Source organism: Orbicella faveolata, unplaced genomic scaffold (genome assembly GCF_042242905.1).
Source record: "Orbicella faveolata isolate gen_17 unplaced genomic scaffold, um_ofav_v1 contig_35, whole genome shotgun sequence".
NCBI classification, from domain to species: domain Eukaryota; kingdom Metazoa; phylum Cnidaria; class Anthozoa; order Scleractinia; family Merulinidae; genus Orbicella; species Orbicella faveolata.
Window position 1 is genome coordinate 19,379,194 of NW_028301564.1, and position 20,807 is coordinate 19,400,000.

The window sequence follows — 20,807 nt, forward strand, 5'->3', positions numbered from 1 at the left end:
TCCAGCAAAGAGGTGCTTTTAACGAGTAAATGCGTGGGAGCAATCTGTCCAAAAAGCTAGGGAATAAGGGAAATTTTGAGAATGTAGGTGAAAATCTAAACTCTTACAACAACAGAGAATTTTCAGTTTATATATTATCTTGGTTTGACATGGAGTTTACACGTTTCATTGATTGATGATTCTGGGGGCCTGAGATGTGGCAAAAGATTGATTTTAGTCGCTACGAAAGTTATAACAGTCTTTTCGCTTTACTTCCAAGTTGAAAATTGTTCATAAAATTGTTTACAAACTTGAGTTGCTTGTTTGCTTGACTGTAAATTGTGAGCAGAATTTTCTTGGAGGGGGAAAAAGCACAAGTTTCCCGTTCAGTGGAAGTTTTGGGCTGTAAAACAGGAATTCCAAAGGGTCTGAAAAAAAAAATCGGAAATTCTGGAGGGGGGGGGTAGGGGTTAACGATTTTGGAATTCAGAGGGCATGGGGGGAGGGGGGGGGGGTTAAAATGTTCATGCCACCCGTGGTAGGGTATGGATATTTTCTGGAATCACCCATTGTGCCCTCTGAAGGCCAAAAACGGCTCTGCATTACATTTTTTTTATGTTTAGGGAAATATTAATTTGATTTCTCATTACCATTGTAATAAAATTCATTCTCGCCATGCAGTGAATTCTTGACTGGTTTTGATGTATGAAAATAATATGGTTAAATAATATGCTTTCAGTGATACAGTACATGGAATTCTTTACTATTAAATGATACAGAAGAACCCTGCAAAAAATGAGGGAAGTTGTAGGCATAATTATTATTTTAAGTGGACAAAAATAATTCTGTAGCCAGCAGTGCAGGTGATTTCCATGTGTAACTGTTATGTTAGCTAAGGTAAAGTGGGCAGGGATGGGATGGAGGCTTTCAATCTCACTCCTACTCCCTAGAACGCCTTTTTGTCTCCCCCTGAGCTGAGTTTGAATCCTAGATGGCGCTTGCTTGATCAAAATGTGCTCACTCGTCAAAATATGCCTGCATTACAGGCTATAATTTCTGTGTCATTTGTAATGTGTGTGGAAGTGTTTAGTATCAGCCTCAAGTCAATGATAAGATACCCAATTCCTGGCAGGCAGGGAGTTTTCACCAAGGGAAAAATGTTGACAAAAATAATGGCATAGAAATAGCATTATTTTTGTGGCTTGTCGAAAACACAGGTCACGAGTCATTGTTTTACCAATACTGGAACAACCTTAAACCTTTACTAATACTAACCTTAAGCCTAAACATTGTCTTAGTGTAGTATTTAGGCCTAAAACATTGTCTTAGTGAAGTTTCTAGGCCTAAGGTTAGCATTAGGAAGGGGTTAGGGTTGTTCCAGTATTGGTAAAACAATGACCCGTGACCTGTGTTTTAGACAAACCACAAAAATAATGCTATTTCGTGGTTATTATGGTTTAATTAATATTTTTTAAACTACATGGATTCTCTTAACATCTACCTTACAGTTAGGCTCAGGTAACACTGGTTATTTTTAGCTACCCTGGTGAGGGTTAAACATAATCTCAGGTAAACATCAAGGTTTCACCAGGTCTTTTGGGAAGCTGTCAACTAGAGCTTACTAAATCATGTCCACAAAGAGTAACAAAAAATAACTACCACTGGAAGTATCATGCTGTACATAGCTATTTGATGGTCACTGCTGTAAAGATCACCCCTTTCTGCCCCTCTCTAAACCCCACCTCTCTAAATCATATCAAAATGGTCCATAACAAGACTAACAATAAACACAGATGCATGTGAACCAGAGCTGAGATGAAGGCCACAGAGATACTAATCTCAAGCAAACTTTTTTCAGTTTCACACATTTATCTTAGTTTGGAAAAACAATGAAAATGGCATAAATGTCTTACCATCACTCTCTTGTGACAAAAACAAACAAACAAACAAAATAAAACAAAAGATAGGGAGAGGAAAAAAAAAAAGAAAAATTATTACATGTACTGGCAAAGTAGCAAAGTAAATATTATTTACATTTTAAAAGTTTCTTATACACGTATGTATTAATTGCACTACATTGTATTTTGGGTCCCACAGTGTGACTATTTGCTATCCTAAATTAAGATGTTTCTTTGCAGCATTATTGACCTTCCTCTCAAAGTTGGGTGACTCAATCTTGCTGTTCATGTCATAAAATGGATTCATTATTACCTGAAATGAAACAGTAACTAAATGTAAACGTGTACTTCAAAGAAGTGGTAATACACGGAAGAAACAAAGAAAAAGTTGCATCTCTGGCATATTTAATAGCTAGGATAAGTGCTGATTATTAGTGCTCACCGACAATAATAATTATTCTGGGTTAGCATTGATAGTCAGCTGCAAAGAGAGTTATCCTCTACCATCATAGGCCTGCAATGCATACAGAAAGCTTCATTATCCAGATCTCTGCATGAATTGCCGGCCTGCGATGATACAAGGTATTAGAAGTTTATTGATACAAAGGAACCCTGCCTTACAGCCACCCCATTGATATGGCCACCTTATTCTGGTCCAAAAGAGGAGCTCAGTCAGTCATTTTTTGGCTCAAAGAACATCTTTTACAAAGCCACCCTGTTAATATGGCCAGATTTTTGTGGCTCATTGGTGACGGGATTTACAGCTCGGGTTCCACTCACTGTATTTCATTTCTTTGCAATGTAATATTATTGAAGAGCTAAATGGAAAAAGAGCAGGACCTAGATTTTGGGCTAGTTTTAATATATGGGAGAGGTTCTTATTCAAGTCAAGGACATTACTGAAAACAAAACATCATCATAAATTGTTTCATTTTACTCCCAAAAGATTTGAAATTTGAAAATTTGTTTCAAATTTCAGCTAACATGTTTAGAGCTGCATTCAGCCCTCAGCCTTTCAATTGTCCATTTTACAGTTGTCTGCTCAGTGACCTGGCCTTTGGATGGTACTGAGGCTGGAGTTGACCTTGTTTTGATACAGACCTCACTGCTTTTGTTGTGCAAGACAAGTTGTTCTGATAACTGTTCTAACCACATGTAGGTGCATTTACATGACAAAAGCAGTGAGGTTTGTATCAAAACTAGGTCAACTCCAGCCTCACTGCTATCCAAGGGCCAGGTCACTGAGCAGACAACTGTAAAATGGTCTATTTATTAATTATGAATGAAGAAATTCAAAAGTACCTTTATATATGTTTCATAGACATCAGTGAAGAAATTCTTTATCCCATCATCATTTTTCACATCGTGAAGCATCATAAATCTCTTTCGTAAAAACCAGTCAAGGAAGACATTATTCTGTATGAATCATCACAATCATACGTTGACTGTATTTTTTTGTGGGTCAACGAGCTGACATGTGCTGAATCTTTATTGACAAAAATTATAATAACAGGTACATTTACAGGATAGAAGTTTATAGCTTCCTCTTTCTAATCTTCTTCATTCCCATCTCACTCCCTAGTCTCCACTTCAGTAAGTGGAAAAGTATAAGCTTCTTATGCCCGCCTGGTTCATAGCTTGCAGAACTTAACTCTGGGTTTCACAGCATGAAATGGTGCTACTTGCCCTGGTATTGCTACTCCCTTCCCCTCTGCAGGACATACCCTGCAGTTTATTGCGGTACAGTTACTTCCCAGAATTCTGGCAGGCTGCCCCAACAATTTACAGCACAGTACCCATTAATATACTTCTGAGAGGAGAGAGAGACGCTGTAAGAGTAACGTTGTCCTGCCCAAGAAAACAACACAATGTCCCCAGCCATGGCTTGACCCTGAACTGCTCAGTCAACATCCAGAGTCCAGTGCACTACTCATTAGACCACTACACCTCCCCAAAACTGAGGTACACAGGATAAATAATTACTATAATAGCTTGTGATAAATTAAAATGAAGGATATCAGAGGCTGTAACAAAGGCAGACACAAACCATTCGTTGAATTTGTCAACATTTTTGAGATACCTGTTTTATAAAAAACAAACGGATTAAAAAGAAAAGAAACTAGTTTGTAATCAATACTGTAAGACTTAAAAAAAAATAGGATTGTGCAACCTACAAAACTCTTTAAAGGTGATTTCAAATCTGAAAGTTCATAAAAAGTTAGATGGAGTAGGGAAACATTTGCTTTATACTCTTATACAAGTCTTGGAGCTGAACCGAACTGATCAATATCTGATATCTTGTGTACAGCATATTTAGATGAAAAAATTTTCTACTAGTACATGTAATAATAACAGAAACAGCCACAGAAAAAATAATGAGCAGTACAAAAAGTAGCATTGACAATGAATTCGAAATATCATCCACTCACATTCCAGTTGTGGTCCACATGGACTCATCAACAAGATCTAAAGCAGCATGTGCAATAAACTGGTTGAGATGTCTGTGATCATCTCTCTGAAGAATCAAAGCGTTAATTTTTACTGACAATAGTTATATGAATCCCTGGAACTTCAGCCTCAAATAAGCAGTGAATAAGATAACAGGTACGTGATTCTACAAGTTAAAAAACAATCCAGGCATCAATATTAAGTCTAGTTGAGTTATTTTTTTGTAAAAAAAATACCTCTTAGTCGGCGCGTCGGGTATGTTATGGACGGGTCAATGGGTGAGTGAGTGAGTGAGTGAGTGAGTGAGTAAGTGAGTGAGTGAGAGATGTATGTATGTCACACCAATCAGATTGGATCTACTATAAACAGCCAATCAAATTTCTTGTTGTAAAGGTAAATGGTATGTGAGAAGATTTGATCCCGATAGAGTTCAGAACGGCCATATTTATTCTTCTATAAAAGAGGAGGAAGTATTCATATATTGGGTTTACTTCGACATTTTCTGTGGTTTAGGCTGAGGATTTTAGTTAAATGAACGAGATGAGCCTTGAGGTTTGAAACAGTTCGTGAGTTAGTAGTATGCAAATGCAACGAGATATTTTTATTTTTAGTTACAAAGGTAACTTGATACTTTTGTTTTTCACAAGGAGTAAATTCAATTAGAGGTCACGAATCGTCGCGTCTAGTTCTTAGGACTTGCTTTAGAGGGGACGAGACTTTAGATTTGAAACAGTTCTAACGTTTACAATAGTAAGTGCGGGTAACAATTGTTTTGTTCTTGTTGCATGCAAATATAACGAGACATTTTTGGTTTTTAGTTGCAAAGTGTAATGTGACACTCTTGTTTTTCACAAAGGAGTAAATTCAATTAGAGCGGACGAATCGTCATCACTCTTTCCCACGAGATGTTTGCTATCTTTAGTAACAAATGGTAACTTAACACTTTTGTTTTTTATATGGGAGTAAATTCAATTAGAGCTGACAAGTTATCGGCTACTGTTTCCAGGATATTAAACAAAAAAGAAGGTTTTGTTTCTGGACGGTTTTTACGTCTCTGCAGTAGCGGTTTAATAGTTTTATTTGATGACATTCATTTCAGCCCGATATTTTTTAAGGGAAAAAGTATGAAAACTGTTCAAATGTTCTTTGAAGACTGCGTGGCACCAAGTCAAAGTGCATTTAATTAAATCAGACTTTCAACGTGTCAGAGATTTTTTTTTCTCTTTCTTTCTATTTTCGGTGAAGTTGTGTTGTGTTGTGTTGTGTAAAAAGGTAAACTTACGACTTGTGTAAAATGCGAAAAAGTCTCTAAATTAACTTGAGTATTTTTGAGCAAAAATTTCTCTTGGGGGTTGGAAGGGTTATGTGATCGGTGAGCGAGGGAGTTATGCATGTGCGGGTGTCACACCAATCACAGTGCGGGTTGTATCAAAGAGCGAATCAAATTGCCCGTTAGAAAATAAGATGATAACTACATTGATCTGGAGACATGTCAGATTACTGTAGTTTGTTCAGTCAAACATTTTATGGCTTACTATTTAGCTATCTTACCATGACCGATGTAACATCGCAACCAAAAAAACTTGTCAAATTAACCAAATCATTACTGTACCATGAATGCTTCTATCTACAAAACTTCACAGAAAAAAATAACTCTTGCACGTCTTGCGTGCCTATGTTATTTCTTATGCCATCATGTACCACGGGCACTAATGTTTACCTTGTAACTGTGGTCACGGGTTTGCGAGGAATCCATAGATTTCATCTGCGGACTAAACTCTGTTTCAAAGACTGGATTGTCGCGAGGACCAACGATAGCAAAGTAATAATTTCCTAGCATTGTAATGCTGAAAGTCGAGCAATCCCACGGCTAATTCTAAATCTAAATCATTGACTCAGTTTGTCCTACCGCCATCATTTCCTAGAGACAAATTTCTACCAGGCGTTAATTAACTGGACTGCAAAGACTGGGGAAAGCAATGACGTCATGTTACTCGTATCCAGGGTCCAAGATGGCTGCTAGTTCCATCCCAAACATCATTGCGGGGCGAATTTTTCCGCCAATGGCCTTCCCAGGAAAGAACAGTGTGGCGCGCAGAGAAATTTGTGCAAACTTCTTCAAGTTCAATTTGCAGATTTTGGACAAATTATGGCTTAAAAGTTCTTCAGCAAGCAAGGAAATCAACGTTTTGGAACGAGGTAACGACCTTGCAGGTAAAAGGAGTAGTTTCTTGGGGAAATTGGGAAAGATTGTCAAGTTTCAGGGCCCCTTATGGAAAGACGTCCAGTTTCCTAGCACTCGTAAACATAAAATCCCGCTGTACATGCATTCAGTCAAGGTTGCTAAAGCAATAGCGGTGCAATGTTGGCTTCTTTGATCTAATTTACTATTTTACTTTATTTGTATATTGTCCCCCTTTTATCTCTGATTAAGAAAAAAAATCTCTGTGTTATTTCTTGGCGAAAATATATAAGCTTAAGCTTATTAACGAATGTAGCTAAAGCTTGTAGTTCAATACGACCACAAACACAGTTGGAAAGGACTGAAGACTCCGTAGAAAGCGTTTGTCGAACATAAAAAAGGGCTTTTATTTAGCAAACATCCGTCGTCTTTCTTGCCTGGATCTTTTTGTTGCTGTTTCTCTTTGGTTGTAATTAATTGATATCGAAGCCTTGTAGGTGTTCCCGGAAAAGCGTAAAAATGATATTTCCATGGCAGAAACTACAGCCTGACAGCACGACCTATCCAAACAATGTTCTGTTTTACAGTCCCCTGTATATCAGTGCTCATGAATTGTCACATTATTACCAGCATAATTTATGTAATGGGAAAAAGGTTCAGGTTTTTTTCTGTCAGTTGTTGCTGAAGGGTACAAGTACTTGACCAAATTAAGAGAATCTACGAATCCACATACATGTAACTACAGGCACTGTAAATTCATCCTTTTGATCATGAGTGCCCTTTGTGTACATGTACGTAATAATATCAACTGCTAGATCATAATTAAGATATGCGATAGTAAACTAGGTAAATGTAGAAAAGCAACACACCATATATGTGCATTCATACATGCTAATCATGAATATGTACATTTATAACACCAATGTCACCCAAAGCCCTTTTTTCTGGTCAGCACGAATGCAAACTCTGGTCAGTTTTTACTTCAGAATCTGTGATAATAACCTCGTACTAACTGAGTGCAAGAGCCGTACTGGGAACATTGGCCTGAGGTCAATATTCCCCAGTACAGCTTGAGCCAGCGAGGTTAGCGAGTATTTTATTATATGGTGCTCGTTCCATACTTGCTTTGAATTTTGAATTTGAAATACACAGCTTATGACCATTTCTATAGAAATGGACTATATGGAAAAATCCCATCCAAACAATCAGACTGCGTGGATTTACCTAATAAAAAGTTGTAATTCAGCTCAAATCTGATTGGCCTGCAATGATTGAAAATGTCCACTCTGTGCATGTTTTCAAAATGGGAATAGCATACAGGCTGCATTCTTGGTGCTGACCATCTGGGGTCTTTTTCTCTCAAGTGGGAAGGAATACGAATATATTCATACAATCATGTACAGTAAGTGCGTGATATAGTCATCTGTTTGCTAAGCATTTATTATAACCTCTTTCACCGATCAAGTATTCTTAACTTTTGCAACTAAAAGGATTTAGGAAGTCTTTGGTTTAACAATGGCTGGAAGAATCCCACCAGACGAGGCAAGTCGATCTTCACAAGCATTTCATGGACCATTTTCAGAGCCAAGGTCACAACGGCGGGCACCACGGCAATATCCTGCTAGTCTGGATACTGATTTAAGCCTGGTTACAGAGTTACGCAGGTCTGAAGAGCAAGCTGCTGGACAAAGATCCTTGCCTAATAATCTGGTAACAAGTGTTTTCTTGTGTATATTAGAGACGTAGAAAGAAATTATGATGCCTTGTGTACAGTGCATGTGCTTTGTGCTTTATATTTTAGAAGAGAAGCCTTGTACTCCAACAAGATACAATACAGCATGTACAAATTAGCCAAAAACCCATACGATGCTTTATACTCTGACAGAATATAAGTACCATAAATGTTAAAAAGCTCTTTAAACTGTCAAATAAATTGTTAACTAGATGTTTTAGGGTATCCCTTCCTCAGCATTACAACACACTGAAGAAGGGCTAAGCTTGAAATTTATAGTTTACATGATTTATTTGACATTTGTAAGAGTTTTTTTGGCCTTATGTACATGTACAGTACATGAAGTTACCTACCTTTAGGTTTGTTGTAACTTGATCAATGATGTCTTTTTTCCTAATAATCTGCCTACATGTACTCGACAATGTACTTGTTGATATAACAGTATTGTTGGAAATGATTGTAGAAAAGTGTATTTGATGTTGATTGCCATCTGCGGATAATAGGGATGGTCATCAAGAGGGACTGCTCAGCAGAGTCCAAGTGGTGCAAATAAGAAAAAAGGAAAGCACTTTGAACAAGTGAAGCTGCCAGCAAAGAGCAGCATGGATTCACCTCCTTCTGATGCTGTTGGTTTTACCCGGAAACGTCATCAAACACCTCACACTGTTCCTAGGACACGACTTCCAGCTGGTACCCCTATGGCTGAAAGGCTAGCAATGGAAAGTTTGAGGCAGCAGTTGTCATTTGAAGAAGAGGCTGAGGTATGTTTAAAAGTGCTTATGGAAAGTCTGAGCAAAATGAGGTGTATATTGCTTATAAAACTTTTCTCATTGCAGCAACCAAACAACATTAGTGATTATCAGTTGTTAGGATGTGCAGTAAAGTACAAATCTGTTGTTGTTTAATCTATACACAGCCTGTTGACCAGAGTTCTAGAAGCAGAGCCTCGCGAACTTCACAAAATCCATCCTCTAGTACTGCAAACAATGAGCGAACCCTACCTACACAAGCAAGAGCTTCAGCATCTGCTAGTTTACCAGTGTTGGAGATGAATGAAACAGAAACAACAAGAGTTTCCACAGAAGGTGCCATTAATTCGACAAGCTCTAAGGTACAGAAAATTAAACGTGTCAGAAAATACAATAATGTGCAATAATGTAATAAATTATGTTCATACATTGATCAACAAGCATGTTTGTGTAAAATGTAATGAATATACATGTAGATCTGATACTTATACCTAGTTTTACCTTTTTGGTACACTTTGGCATGGCACGATGGCATGGTACGATTAGGTATTTACTGTACCCAAATTTGGCCAGGTAACCATGATATCATGGTCATATCAGGTCAGTGACTTGATATCGCAGGATATCAGGGCAGTAGACACGTCCCCCAATTGGCCAATTGCAAATTGGGGTACAGTAAGTATTACATATACTGTTAATATTTTTACTAACCCAGCATTGTCTATATTTAGTTATCTATTTTGTATGCAAATTTAATTCACATAATATTACAAACATCTCCTAACATGATATAATGGTTACAAAATAGTATACTTTTGTTTATTTTTACCATGTTATACATACTTTTTTTATCCTGCGTGTTACTACTGGACTACAGAACCTACATGTACAAATTGCATGCATGTTCACAAGTCTGATCTTTTCTTTTTGTTTTTGAAGGCCAACACACCATTGATAATTGCAAGACTAAACCAAGTTAGGGTAAGACAAGGCAGTCATGTCAAAAATGTTTTGTCATCTTCTCCTGACAATGATTTTGTTAAAAAAGCAACATTGTACCCCCTAAGTGAGAAGACACTAGCTGTAATATCCATGTGTCCTTGAGTCTGAGAACAAACCTCCAATTATCTCTTAAAAGTATTTCATGGATGAACATACATGTATGAACAAGGGGAGCAATTGACAAGTTCATTGTGCTGTCAGATGTCAAGGCTAAAAGATTTGAGCTTTTTCGGTTTCTTCCAGTCTCTAGTCTGACTAAACAGCCTGTTCACCTATCCTGCCTTACAACAAATGCATCTCTGGCCTTCACTGTTATCATTCCTGCTACAAGCTACTGTACAAAACAAATCAATAGGGCTGGTGTACCTACATACATTACAGTTACATGTACAGCTGTAGCTTTTTGCATAGTGCTCATTGTTGTTTTTCTGTTTTTCTTTTTCTTTCTTTTTTTTTTTTTTTGTTATTGTTTGTTTGTTTATTTTATGATCAAGGGTTTTCTTAAGCAAGCTACGGCTATGTTTATAACATTGCAAACAACGAGTGTCAGTGAACAGCGGGTAAGTTACTGTATGACTCTATAACACTGATTAATGTTATGTTATTGTATGTGTACAGTACATCTGTTCTCTTTCTGTTAGTGTGTATAACAGGAATTTTGAATAGATAAGGTCTGCAATGGACCAATGTGTCCCATCTTCCTGAGCTCAACCTGGCTTGTGAAGAACTCAGTGACAATACTAGGAATTTTTCTACTTCCCATAGAATGCTATTCTATTGTAGTGTTACCCCCAGCATTTAATTCACCAGTACTCATTTCTGGAGGTGCGGTGGTCTTATGATTAGTGTGTTCAACACCAGATCGAGCAGTTCAGGTTCAAACCCTGGCCGGGGTCATTGTGTTGTGTTCTTGGGCAAGACACTTTACTCTTAGAGTGCCTCTCTCCACCCAGATGTACAGATGGATACTGGCGAATTTAAAGCTGGGAGTAACCCTGTGATGGACTAGCATCCCATCCAGGGGGGTGTAGAAATATTCCTTGTTGCTTCATGCTACAGAAACCGGAATAAGCTCTGCCTTGGCTGGTAAACAGACTTTTTACCCTTTACTTTTACCTACTCATTTAGACACCTGTGTGGAGAGAGGTAATGTGAAAGCAAGGAACATACATTGTACATGTACATGTAATACATTTCCTGTTATTTTTCACACAGTCTAGTGAACTGAGTGAACAGTCAACTAAGATTGCAAGATTAATCAGACAGTTAAAACAACAGGAAAGGGCTTATGTGGAACTTCTTGAGCGATCAGTGGTGAGTTGCACCCAGGCATTATAACCTAACCATGTATGTCATCCAAATCACTTCAGTTTCATTCACATATATCTTTTGGAGGACTGATGACACTGTGGCTCTAATAGTATAGGCAAGTTTGAATACTGCAGTACTAGTTGTATCCCAGATACATGTAGTGAGAGCTCTTGGTACTAAGTTGGATAGAATTACATGGATTACATAACATGTTGCAATGAAAGATGCAAAATACCTTTAAGGTTTCACTTTGCATGTTTTCATAGTCATCTACATGCAGCTCACTGTAGCTTTGTCATGTTTTACATCAAGTGATTTTTTTTATATTCTTTGTTATTTTTCAAGGCAGTGGAACATGATTCAACATTAGATAACACACCTTCCCTGAGTCTGCAGTCTTTGACAGAGGAAGAGAAGGTAGATGCCATTGATAGAAACACTACAATTTATTTACAGAAAACATTACAATCTTAAAATAACAATTAAATTTCAGCGACATTCACATAAATCATTTTGTCTAGAGCTATAATTTGAACTATAGCAGACACGTTTTCTCTTTTTTGATAGAGTGAATCAGCATCTATACGAGATGAAGAACTTCAAGGACTACGTCAACAGCATGCCTTATTGAAAAAGATGTTAGAGCAACAACAGCAGGTACAGAACCCAAGAATACATAAATTTCAGTCAATGTTCTTGTGAGCTAACTGCTTAATTTATGCCAAAATATTCACTTTACTGGTTCTCTCTATTAAACAAGACTATCGTCTCTCAAGGCAAGACTATTTCCCCTCAAATGTGACCTTCCACAGGAAAATGTGCATTAACGCTTTTCCATTTATTGGTTCAAAGCATTAATTTTGTTAGTCGTTTGTTTACTCTTAAACGGTTTAGAAAATCGTTAGAAGTGTTAGAACGTCCATTAAAATTTTCACTCTAGCTGTTTACAGTGTCGGAAAAGTCATTAGAAGCGTTTTCACCGTCCGTTAAAAGCGTTGGTAAAAACCGTTCAAATTTCCCTTTAATGGTGTTTAAACTCATCAACAATAGATGAGCTTGGGGAGTGGTGCCTAAAAGGAGGGTGAAGCCACGAGTGCCACCAAGCCGAACGCATAGGGTAACCATGACAACCCTGTGAGCGCCAACCACCCAACCAGCACCGTCACACTGGAAAACAGTGGAAACACGGATACTTACCACATGCTTACCATGACTAGAGGGAGGGATGGGCCGGGAATAAAAGCACTGTGAGAACTATCTGATAGCGATAACAAACGCGGAATGACTTGACAAACGAAGCTTGACTGTAAACCATGTGGTGCCCCTGCACGAAACCCCCGGCCACCCCACACCAAGACCCTGGGAGATACTGCTGGCCAGCATTGTCTCGTGTTTAACTTAGCCTAAATTACATTTAGCCACATTTAAAGATCTTGTAAGTGTTTGAAAAGTCATTAAATGGAAACGTTGACTGTTTAAGTTAAACGCTCAACTGTAAAGCAGTTGTGAGTAAGCTATGTTTTTCAATCATGCGGCGTAGTTTATCTACGAGGCGAGATGTGAAATATCTGATCTTTCGAAAGAAGAGTCTCTATAAAATTAATAACATGCAATTCAGAGTTTCAACGTATTCCGAGCAAGCAAACAAGCAGATAGCACTTCATGAATTGGTTTTTGTTCAGATCCAGTTTATTTTTGATGAATAATTACAAACATACCTTGTTTTCTCTGGAATGGCCGTTCACCAAAACTTCTGGCACGTTTGTACTCAAACCATTCGCACATTGATGGAAAATCATTCATAAGAAACACAATAACTACAGTATGTTGTAAGTCACATTGTGTAATTCCTTTTTGTGCATTTGTTATCAGCATTTCAGTAAACAAAGACATTTTTTTTTGTCTCAGCATTGGAGAATTTTGTTCCAATGTAGAAATTATATCTTAGCGTGAACGTCCGAATGAAAATAATCTGAATAATGCTCGCATGTTTTCAATCAATGGCGAGTAAAGCCTGGGGAGAGTGCGGTTGCTATGACAATATGATGCACAGAGTAGCCTGGGCACAAATTCATTCGTCATCATTCCTAACTGCTCTGAATGTAAACTTCAATGGACAAGTCTTGTTTTCTTTATGAGTTTCGGCAAGACTTTGAGAAGGAAATTGAATTCCGGAAATGTTCCTTTAAGTTATTGAATGTCATACTGATCGAAGAGTCAAATTTTATGGCAGTATTAAGTTTGTAACTGGAGTGAATTTGGTGTGCTTACTTCGTCAATTTGGTTTTGTAAACAATGCACTTGTCATACTGTCTCTGCCCCCTGAGTTTTGCTCAGCTTTGAGCTTTGTGAATGGAAGTCATGGTAAGTAATAAAACGCTATTAACAACCATGTAAATTCTACATGTATGTAAGTTAACTTAGTATAAACTATTCCAGTTGCACAAGCGCTTCAGCCTTATCATTTCGAAGTGTTATCTCGATACAGGTACAGTGTAAGCTTATATTAATTTTACCCAGTTAAAACGTCGTCTGCTTGCTTTTGGAAAATTGAAGCGCTCGTTACCTTGTAGATAATTCGCTTTAACATTTTCATAAACTGTTAGATGCTCCATTCAATCGTTTATCCATTTGCAAAAAATCATTAAGTTACCTGTAAAAAATGTTCGGAAGAAACATTGAGAAAATTCAAGCTAGTCGTTTGAACGCTTTCAGAAACCGTTAGAAATTTTCACTTGCCTGTTCAAAGCATTAACCAAGTCGTTCAAACGCTCTGAAAAGTCGTTTGCTCTCCGTTCGTTTAAGCATTAGTTTTTAATCGTTTAACGGAAAAGCATTGATGTATGTTTTCCCATGGAAGGTCACAAATTACTGTTTAGCTGTACTGTGTACAACCAAATTTAGTGTTAGATATTGAACAGTACTCACACAAAAACATGCATGTATAGACCCTTTTCATAAATGGCTGCCAATTTAAAATTCTTTTGTATGCATTTAAATTAACCTCAGTAAACTCGTTTTTGAGTAACAATTCTTAAATTGAATTATGAACTCAAAAATGAGGTCAGTCAGGCTAATTTTAATACTTACAAAAGAATTGATAATTAGTAGCCATTTATGAAAAGGGTCTATGACTCATAAATTACATGTACAGTTGTTTGTGTTCTACTACATGTACATAAATGCTGCTGTCTCCAAAACTCCAAGGAACACTCCATGCACACTTTATTCACCTATAACGAATTGCACAAGCAAAAGATGTGTGTATACATATACATGTATTTACAGTTGTGTACAATGTATTTTTTTTGTCGTTTGGACTTAAAAGTTCAAAGTAGTACAGTAAATATATTTACCATACTGGTTTTAATGTTTTATTTTAATTGACAATTTCCTTCATCCTCATTCAGTGTGATGGAAATTTGTATAGGCCCTGTAAAAATAATTATTTTATGGTTAAAATATATTATACATGTGTGTGGACATTGTTTAAGAAGTTTAAGATCTTTTTGAGTTCAAAGTGCATGTTACAAACTTCTGATACTCTATTAGGGCTGCCCTAGAAGAGGTGCTTGACTTTTTGCTAACTTGTTAAGGATGTGCGCGTGAAAATTTTCCAGTTGATAGATTTTTAAAAATGTTTTTCTGCAGTCTGATAATGAGTTACTTGTGTCAGAAATACAAAAACAAAAAAACAAAAAAACAAATTGGGGGTCACCAAATTTGTGTCAGAGATAAAGCCTGTGGAAAAGTACCCTGATTTTGAAAAATTGGTGCAAGTAATTCAGCATGGTCTACAGGGGTTTGTAGTGAAAAATATTGATGTTCAGTCGACTGAGGCAAACGATCGTAGTCATATTTTGTAGAAGTGGCTCTGTTGCATCAATAATTCCAAAATTTACCAACTTTTTAACAAAACTTAACCCCACAAGAGGCATTTGAAACCGTTGCACAGATAAATGAATAGCTAAAAGGAGCGAAATTGGATGGTGCATTCTGCAAAAAATTCAAACTTCTAGTCCATAGATTTTCTTCATTTTTGCGCTAAACGTAGAAAATCGGTAGAGAAAATGATCCATCAAAAGAAAAATAGGGGTCACCGAACATCCAAGATCACTAAATAAAGGCAAAGCTATAGCAATGGTCATCTGCCCTATCATTGTTCATTTTATTACTTGGCGCACACTCTTGTGCATGACGTGGCATGTGAATTTGCGTGTGCAGTAAGGATGCGCAGAAACAATTAGTGCAAATGTCCTTAAAGCTGTGGTGATTGATTGTTTTGACAGCTAAAGGAGCTACAGACTAGACAAGCTGCTCTGCTGACTTTGCAGCGTGATGCAGAGATACGTTTAGCTGAAGCTGAGGAAGAGGTATGTCTATGCAAAATTTGAAAATGAATAAGAGTTGAAATTCCAGACTCAACCAAAGCAGACATCTCGTTCTGCAAAATAATAATGAATCGTTCCCACAGTTCAAGAAGGATCCAATACTGGATTATAGAAAATATACTCCCCATGAAATTAATGCAATATTCTCAAACTTTCCTTAATTGCTGATAAAAGATGACAGTTACTTGTCATAATACATTTTCGATGGCTACATTGTAGTCATGGCTAATTTTTGGTATAAATATAATAATGTTACTTTTGTTGCTGACGCAAACCCAGTCTTGAAATCAGACTAATCTTTTGTTTGCCATCTCCCTTCAAGAGCATTTTTTGTTTTAATTTTCCAAGGGCCGACAAGTGTCTGGTGAAGCTGGAGCTATAGGTGGGGAAGATGATGATCAAAGCAGAAGTGTAGTTGCAACTTCTCAAACCTCATCGCATCCCGATACAATACCCGAGGTACAGATTATGTATTTAATTTCATCTTTGTAATGCCCCTAAAGTTTTATTAGTATTTTGTAAATAATTTATTAAAATGGATTAAATTTCAACTTATAATCACATGCATGTGTATGTTTGTTTTAGAGAGCAGGTGCTAGTTTGTTCTCAGATGACAGCCGATTTACACCAGAAGAAATGGAACTCGTGAACCTTCTTAGGATGCATAAAGAGAAGGTAGAATGTACAGTCTATACATATATGTACATGTACATGTACATGTACATGTAGTTTTGTTTCATTTACATGTATTTCTTTCTGCTCATTGAAAGTCTTTCATGTACTTGCTGTGCCTAGTGAGTGAGAGTTTGTTGCGTACAGTCTACTACATTTTTTCCCTTCATAGTTTCTTTCCTATCCTAATTATCACTGTGATAGTTTGATGATGTGTGTATGGTTCATAGTGTGTTGAGTCTGTGGCATGATGCAGCAAGGATGATATGTAGTAGTTCAAGGGTGATTCTTGATCTTTCCTCCGTCTTTCTGTAGCCTGAAATTCACAATGAAATCATCAAACTGAATAAAGCTGTCCTTCTGAGACCAATCTCCCCTCAAGAGTAGTTTTGTGATAGATTGTCTATGCCATTTTCTTTATCACTTCTTTATGATACAGTGCATGTCAGTTGGGGTAGGGGGATGACTGTAGTCTTTTGGCCTTGAAAAATTTCTGGTACATGTAAATTATATCAAAGATACTGCATCTTGATGGACACTCGCAAGTAAGTACACATGCATTTGTAGAATCCAGAAAATTGTCCCATGAGCATCACCTGGAGATAGCAGATCTTTTTGCTTTGGTAATACAAACTACAGGCCCAGACATTTTTCAGAGATGGTAATTGCCCCCTTTTCGGAACCACCTAAGGTAATTAGAGTACATACCACATGTACCTCTGCCCCTCTCCTCCCTCCATGTTCCCTCCCTTTCCTTTTCCTCCTCTTCCCTCCTATAGGTTTGCGTTGTCAAGTAATTGTATTTATCATTGCTTTAGTCTAGATCATATGTTTACATTCTACATGTGTCATGAACATCTGTGATCTATCAATCACTTATGTTACGTCACAGATTACTAAGTAACTAATTACTACATTATCATTGTACAGTTCAGTCTTGTCGACAATAAACTAAGTCTGTCTGATCAAGTGTCAGTGAAATATCTCTGAAAACATGTAAGCTGAACTCCATTCTTTTGGATGTTTTTAGTGGAGGGCTGCTGATTCTGGTGATGAAAAAGAGACAGATGAGAGAGAGAACCATAGAGCAAAGAGGACAAACCAGCCTCTGCCAACATCAGCAGATCAAGTCAATGTACATGTATGTTTTGGTGATTTATATGAACGTGCAATACAGCTAAAAGTAGTAAAGTTAGTTTGGCATTATTTGTATATCAGTGTGTTGTTAAACTTATGTTGTTCTTGGTTCAGACAGTAAGTTTCATGTACATGTACATATGCATACAGTGTTTATGTATGTTGTCATGGAATTTAATGTACTTTTTTCTTTCTGGTTCATATACGTGTAGGCTGTGAATCCTGAGACTGGTGCAGAGGTTGCAGATAATGAGGTTTGGTTTAATTTTGTTAACCTTCTTTTGTCACTTTGTACTTAAGCAAGGTGTCTACAGTTCAAGTAAAAGGGAAATGTTGTACTCCAACCTCTTGAAAGTGCTGGCCAGGATGAACAATATCATTTTCCAGCCCAGCGCAGTTTCTGTTTTTGTTTTTGTTTTGTTTTGTTTTGTGTTGTTTATTTGCTAAATGAGCTCACAGCCATGAAGCAATTTATGATATGTAGTTAAATGGATGTGGAAAGAAAACAAAAGGGAAAATCTCTAACCGAGACATTGCCGTACTGACCGAGTGAGTTGAAGCTGATGTGTCAATGTACACTATACAAGTTCTGCATATGCAAGGGTACTGGCAAGTGATGTGTGTTACTGGGTTATTTGACAAAGGGTTATGACAGTACTAACTTTCAATCCTAGGAGGCAGCCTTAGCTCTTGCAAATGCCACTCAAGAGAGGTTGGAGCTTGAGAACAAGCTGATGGTTTTAGAGGCAAAGAAAGAGCAGATGGACACCTTGTTGAGAGAATTGCAGTCACTGAAAGAAGCGCAACTTAGAAAAGGTATCACGCCCACATTATTCCAAATGATTGAAGCACTGTTTTGTGCAGTCTAAATGCTGAATTTGGAAAACAATTAAAATATTCAGAGGGATGCGATATCCATTTGAATTACCATCAAACATGAATGATATTCACTTCACTATCCTTCATAGAAACCTTAGAGGCTGGTGGTGTGGCTAATCCCAGTGTCAATGAGTCTAAGCAAGAGGAGGATGAACCGCTAGCCACTACATCGCAGAAGCTTGATGATGAACGGATCTTGGAGGCTCTGGAGGTCCATGAAAAACTCAAGTAATGGTCAACTTTTGCTGACAAGGACAATTAAAAATACTGTGCTTCCTTTCTTAAACCTATTCTAAAGTTCTAAGCCAAGTGATTTAGAATTTAAGACATGTTACTATATTCAGTCATCACATCGGGTCGTGTACATACAGTACAATACAATAACAGTAATCCTTTTATAATCAGGAAGCTGCAAGAAGTGAGGGATAGACTGAATCAGTTAAGAGACCTGATTGGCCATTATCAGGTAGGAAAAAAATTAATGGTTTACTCTGTAAACATACACCAAGCTGTATTTGTGAAGACAGCAGTGCATTTGAAAAAGAAACCTTTGCCTCTGTATTTCATTGGAAAATTGTTCTTTCAAAAAAAGGACAACACTTTTCAGATTTAAATACATGTTTTGACAGTCAAACTTCTGTCACTGTCAGTTACAAGTGGAATGAATTTGAATAATTATACAAGTTAATAATAATATACAGGTTTTGTACAATATGTAGGTGTTGCCTAGAATAACTTACATAGTGTGAATAAAATATGGGAATCAAATGCAAATGCAAATGCAGAAAAAAGGTGCTGAAAAATTAAAATAAAAGAGACAGATTAACATTATGAATTTGCTGATATGAAGCAGGCTTCTCCCAATAATTGTTGATGTACATAGCTTCTTTAATTTTTACTTGAAACTTTGTAGTGGCAAATCATTCTTGTTACATGTAGTTCAGGAATATGGGAGGGAAAATTAAATTCTTGTTCTTGATTTTTCATGTTTTTTCGGAAAAGCATCATATTCCCCTACAGTGCTTGTGGTCTCAATCTACATTGTAACCCTTGTTTTAGACTTGAGAGTTCGGGGAAGGAGTGAAATATGAATTTATGAGTGTAAGCTTAGGCATGATGCAGTTCTAAGTATAACATGTTTGTCGCATGTACTGTGTTAAGTAAGTGGGAGAGGGGAAAAATCATTTAGATATAAATTTAGATTGTTACACTTGTATTATTTTTGGATGTCTTCCAGCCTTCCCTGAATGAGGCAGATAGACCAGAAAGTGTTCCACAAACCCACACTGGGACTGAGCCACTCAGTGTGCCTGTTCAAAGCAACGATGAGCCTGAGGAGCTGGAAGGTGCTGTGGGAGGAGCTACTACTGGTACAGACCAGGACTTCAGCAGTATTGAATGGATGTTAAGTGCTGGGGTTGAAGATCCCGACCTGATGGGTAAAATAAGGTGTGATTGCATGTCATGAAAAGTCTTTTTCGATTTGATTGCATGTTGTCCATTATTGAAGTATTACTTTAACCCTGTCTAGGAGTTGGGAAAATACGTCGGTATAGATATTTATATTATAACATTACCGAACTATAGTACCTACTTTTACCTATAAGCTGTTCTTTCTAGCTGAAAAAAAATTACCGTGTGCAAGCCTGCAAATAATTTTCGTCCTTAGGCAGGTCATTTGTCAGGACAAGGACAAGTTTTGACCTGACAAAAAGCCAGTCTGGCCGGACAAAAAAAATTGTTTGTCGTTAGAAATTAAATTAAAAAGAGATATTTGAGACATTCTGATATTTCAGTGTAGACTCTTCGCCAAAATATTGGTTGCAAATTCGAATAGCTTAAAAGTCAACTGAGTGTAAAATCGCTACTAGCACCAGCAAGGGGACCTTAACATCACGTCTGGTATTATTTTACCTGTTGAAAATTGACAAATTTACAAACGTTTATACCCCTAGTCACACAAACGTTTCCAACGTAACAGGTTTCCCACGACGTCTAAGGAAAACGGGAAAAGCGATGAAACAATCTCCCGCGTGGACAGCTTTTCAGTATAAAACCTCACAATAACATTCGGAGACTTGAAAATTGGCTGAAATGAATTCTTCGACTTTTTGTGAGAGCAAGTTTCCTCTGAAAGTTTTCGGGGTCAATTGAATAAAAAATTTGCGTAGTTATTTAAAATGTGGAATTGGAGATGTTCGTGACTATAAAGCGTGACTAATTTGTACATTCACGCTTTTCACAAAGACATGTCTGTGGAACGGAAACTATATTTCAACCACACTGACAGACGTAAAAAAAAAAACTATAAAGAGTTAAAAATTAAACTGATTTTTGATAATACGGACTAGAAAAATATTTGGTTACGTTTTAGAGGTTTTAAAGTTTTTGAAAGCGATTGCATTCAGATAAACGAAACGTGAGTAT

General features: G+C 37.2%; 2 protein-coding genes across 6 annotated transcripts in view; one reads left to right on the plus strand and one right to left on the minus strand.

Annotated features, from left to right (window-relative positions):
- Positions 1 to 1,418: 1,418 nt before the first annotated feature.
- On the minus strand, positions 1,419 to 6,266 carry LOC110045180 (putative trafficking protein particle complex subunit 2). Its single transcript, XM_089272726.1, has 5 exons — positions 6,046 to 6,266; positions 4,307 to 4,392; positions 3,896 to 3,957; positions 3,180 to 3,265; positions 1,419 to 2,190 (listed from the first exon to the last, which is right to left on the minus strand). Exons 1-5 carry the CDS (start codon positions 6,163 to 6,165, stop codon positions 2,089 to 2,091), a joined length of 456 nt encoding a protein of 151 aa, XP_089128852.1. The 5' UTR covers positions 6,166 to 6,266; the 3' UTR covers positions 1,419 to 2,088.
- A 104-nt stretch (positions 6,267 to 6,370) lies between these two features.
- The window catches only part of LOC110045184 (uncharacterized), a 37,840-nt gene continuing 23,403 nt past the window's right edge, over positions 6,371 to 20,807 (plus strand). For 3 of the 5 annotated variants that reach the window (XM_089272713.1, XM_089272716.1, XM_089272717.1), the window contains exons 1-18: positions 6,371 to 6,539; positions 7,998 to 8,217; positions 8,743 to 9,000; positions 9,156 to 9,350; positions 9,928 to 9,969; positions 10,485 to 10,550; positions 11,206 to 11,304; positions 11,647 to 11,718; positions 11,869 to 11,958; positions 15,591 to 15,674; positions 16,041 to 16,151; positions 16,278 to 16,367; positions 17,395 to 17,505; positions 17,714 to 17,755; positions 18,176 to 18,317; positions 18,470 to 18,608; positions 18,786 to 18,846; positions 19,618 to 19,829. In XM_089272713.1, coding sequence (XP_089128839.1) covers positions 8,023 to 8,217; positions 8,743 to 9,000; positions 9,156 to 9,350; positions 9,928 to 9,969; positions 10,485 to 10,550; positions 11,206 to 11,304; positions 11,647 to 11,718; positions 11,869 to 11,958; positions 15,591 to 15,674; positions 16,041 to 16,151; positions 16,278 to 16,367; positions 17,395 to 17,505; positions 17,714 to 17,755; positions 18,176 to 18,317; positions 18,470 to 18,608; positions 18,786 to 18,846; positions 19,618 to 19,829 — 2,009 coding nt within the window. In that variant the 5' untranslated portion in view covers positions 6,371 to 6,539; positions 7,998 to 8,022. The remainder of the gene's footprint in view (positions 6,540 to 7,997; positions 8,218 to 8,742; positions 9,001 to 9,155; positions 9,351 to 9,927; positions 9,970 to 10,484; positions 10,551 to 11,205; positions 11,305 to 11,646; positions 11,719 to 11,868; positions 11,959 to 15,590; positions 15,675 to 16,040; positions 16,152 to 16,277; positions 16,368 to 17,394; positions 17,506 to 17,713; positions 17,756 to 18,175; positions 18,318 to 18,469; positions 18,609 to 18,785; positions 18,847 to 19,617; positions 19,830 to 20,807) is intronic. The other 2 variants (XM_089272715.1, XM_089272714.1) reach the window with 2 other exon arrangements.

Excerpts from the sequence above, each read along its gene's own strand:
- LOC110045180 (XM_089272726.1), bottom strand. The coding sequence starts at position 6,165 with ATGCTAGGAAATTATTACTTTGCTATCGTTGGTCCTCGCGACAATCCA. Across the intron at positions 4,393-6,045 it reads CCCGTGACCACAGTTACAAG|AGAGATGATCACAGACATCT; the intron begins GTAAACATTAGT and ends TTGATTCTTCAG. Across the intron at positions 3,958-4,306 it reads ATGTGGACCACAACTGGAAT|GTATCTCAAAAATGTTGACA; the intron begins GTGAGTGGATGA and ends TTTATAAAACAG.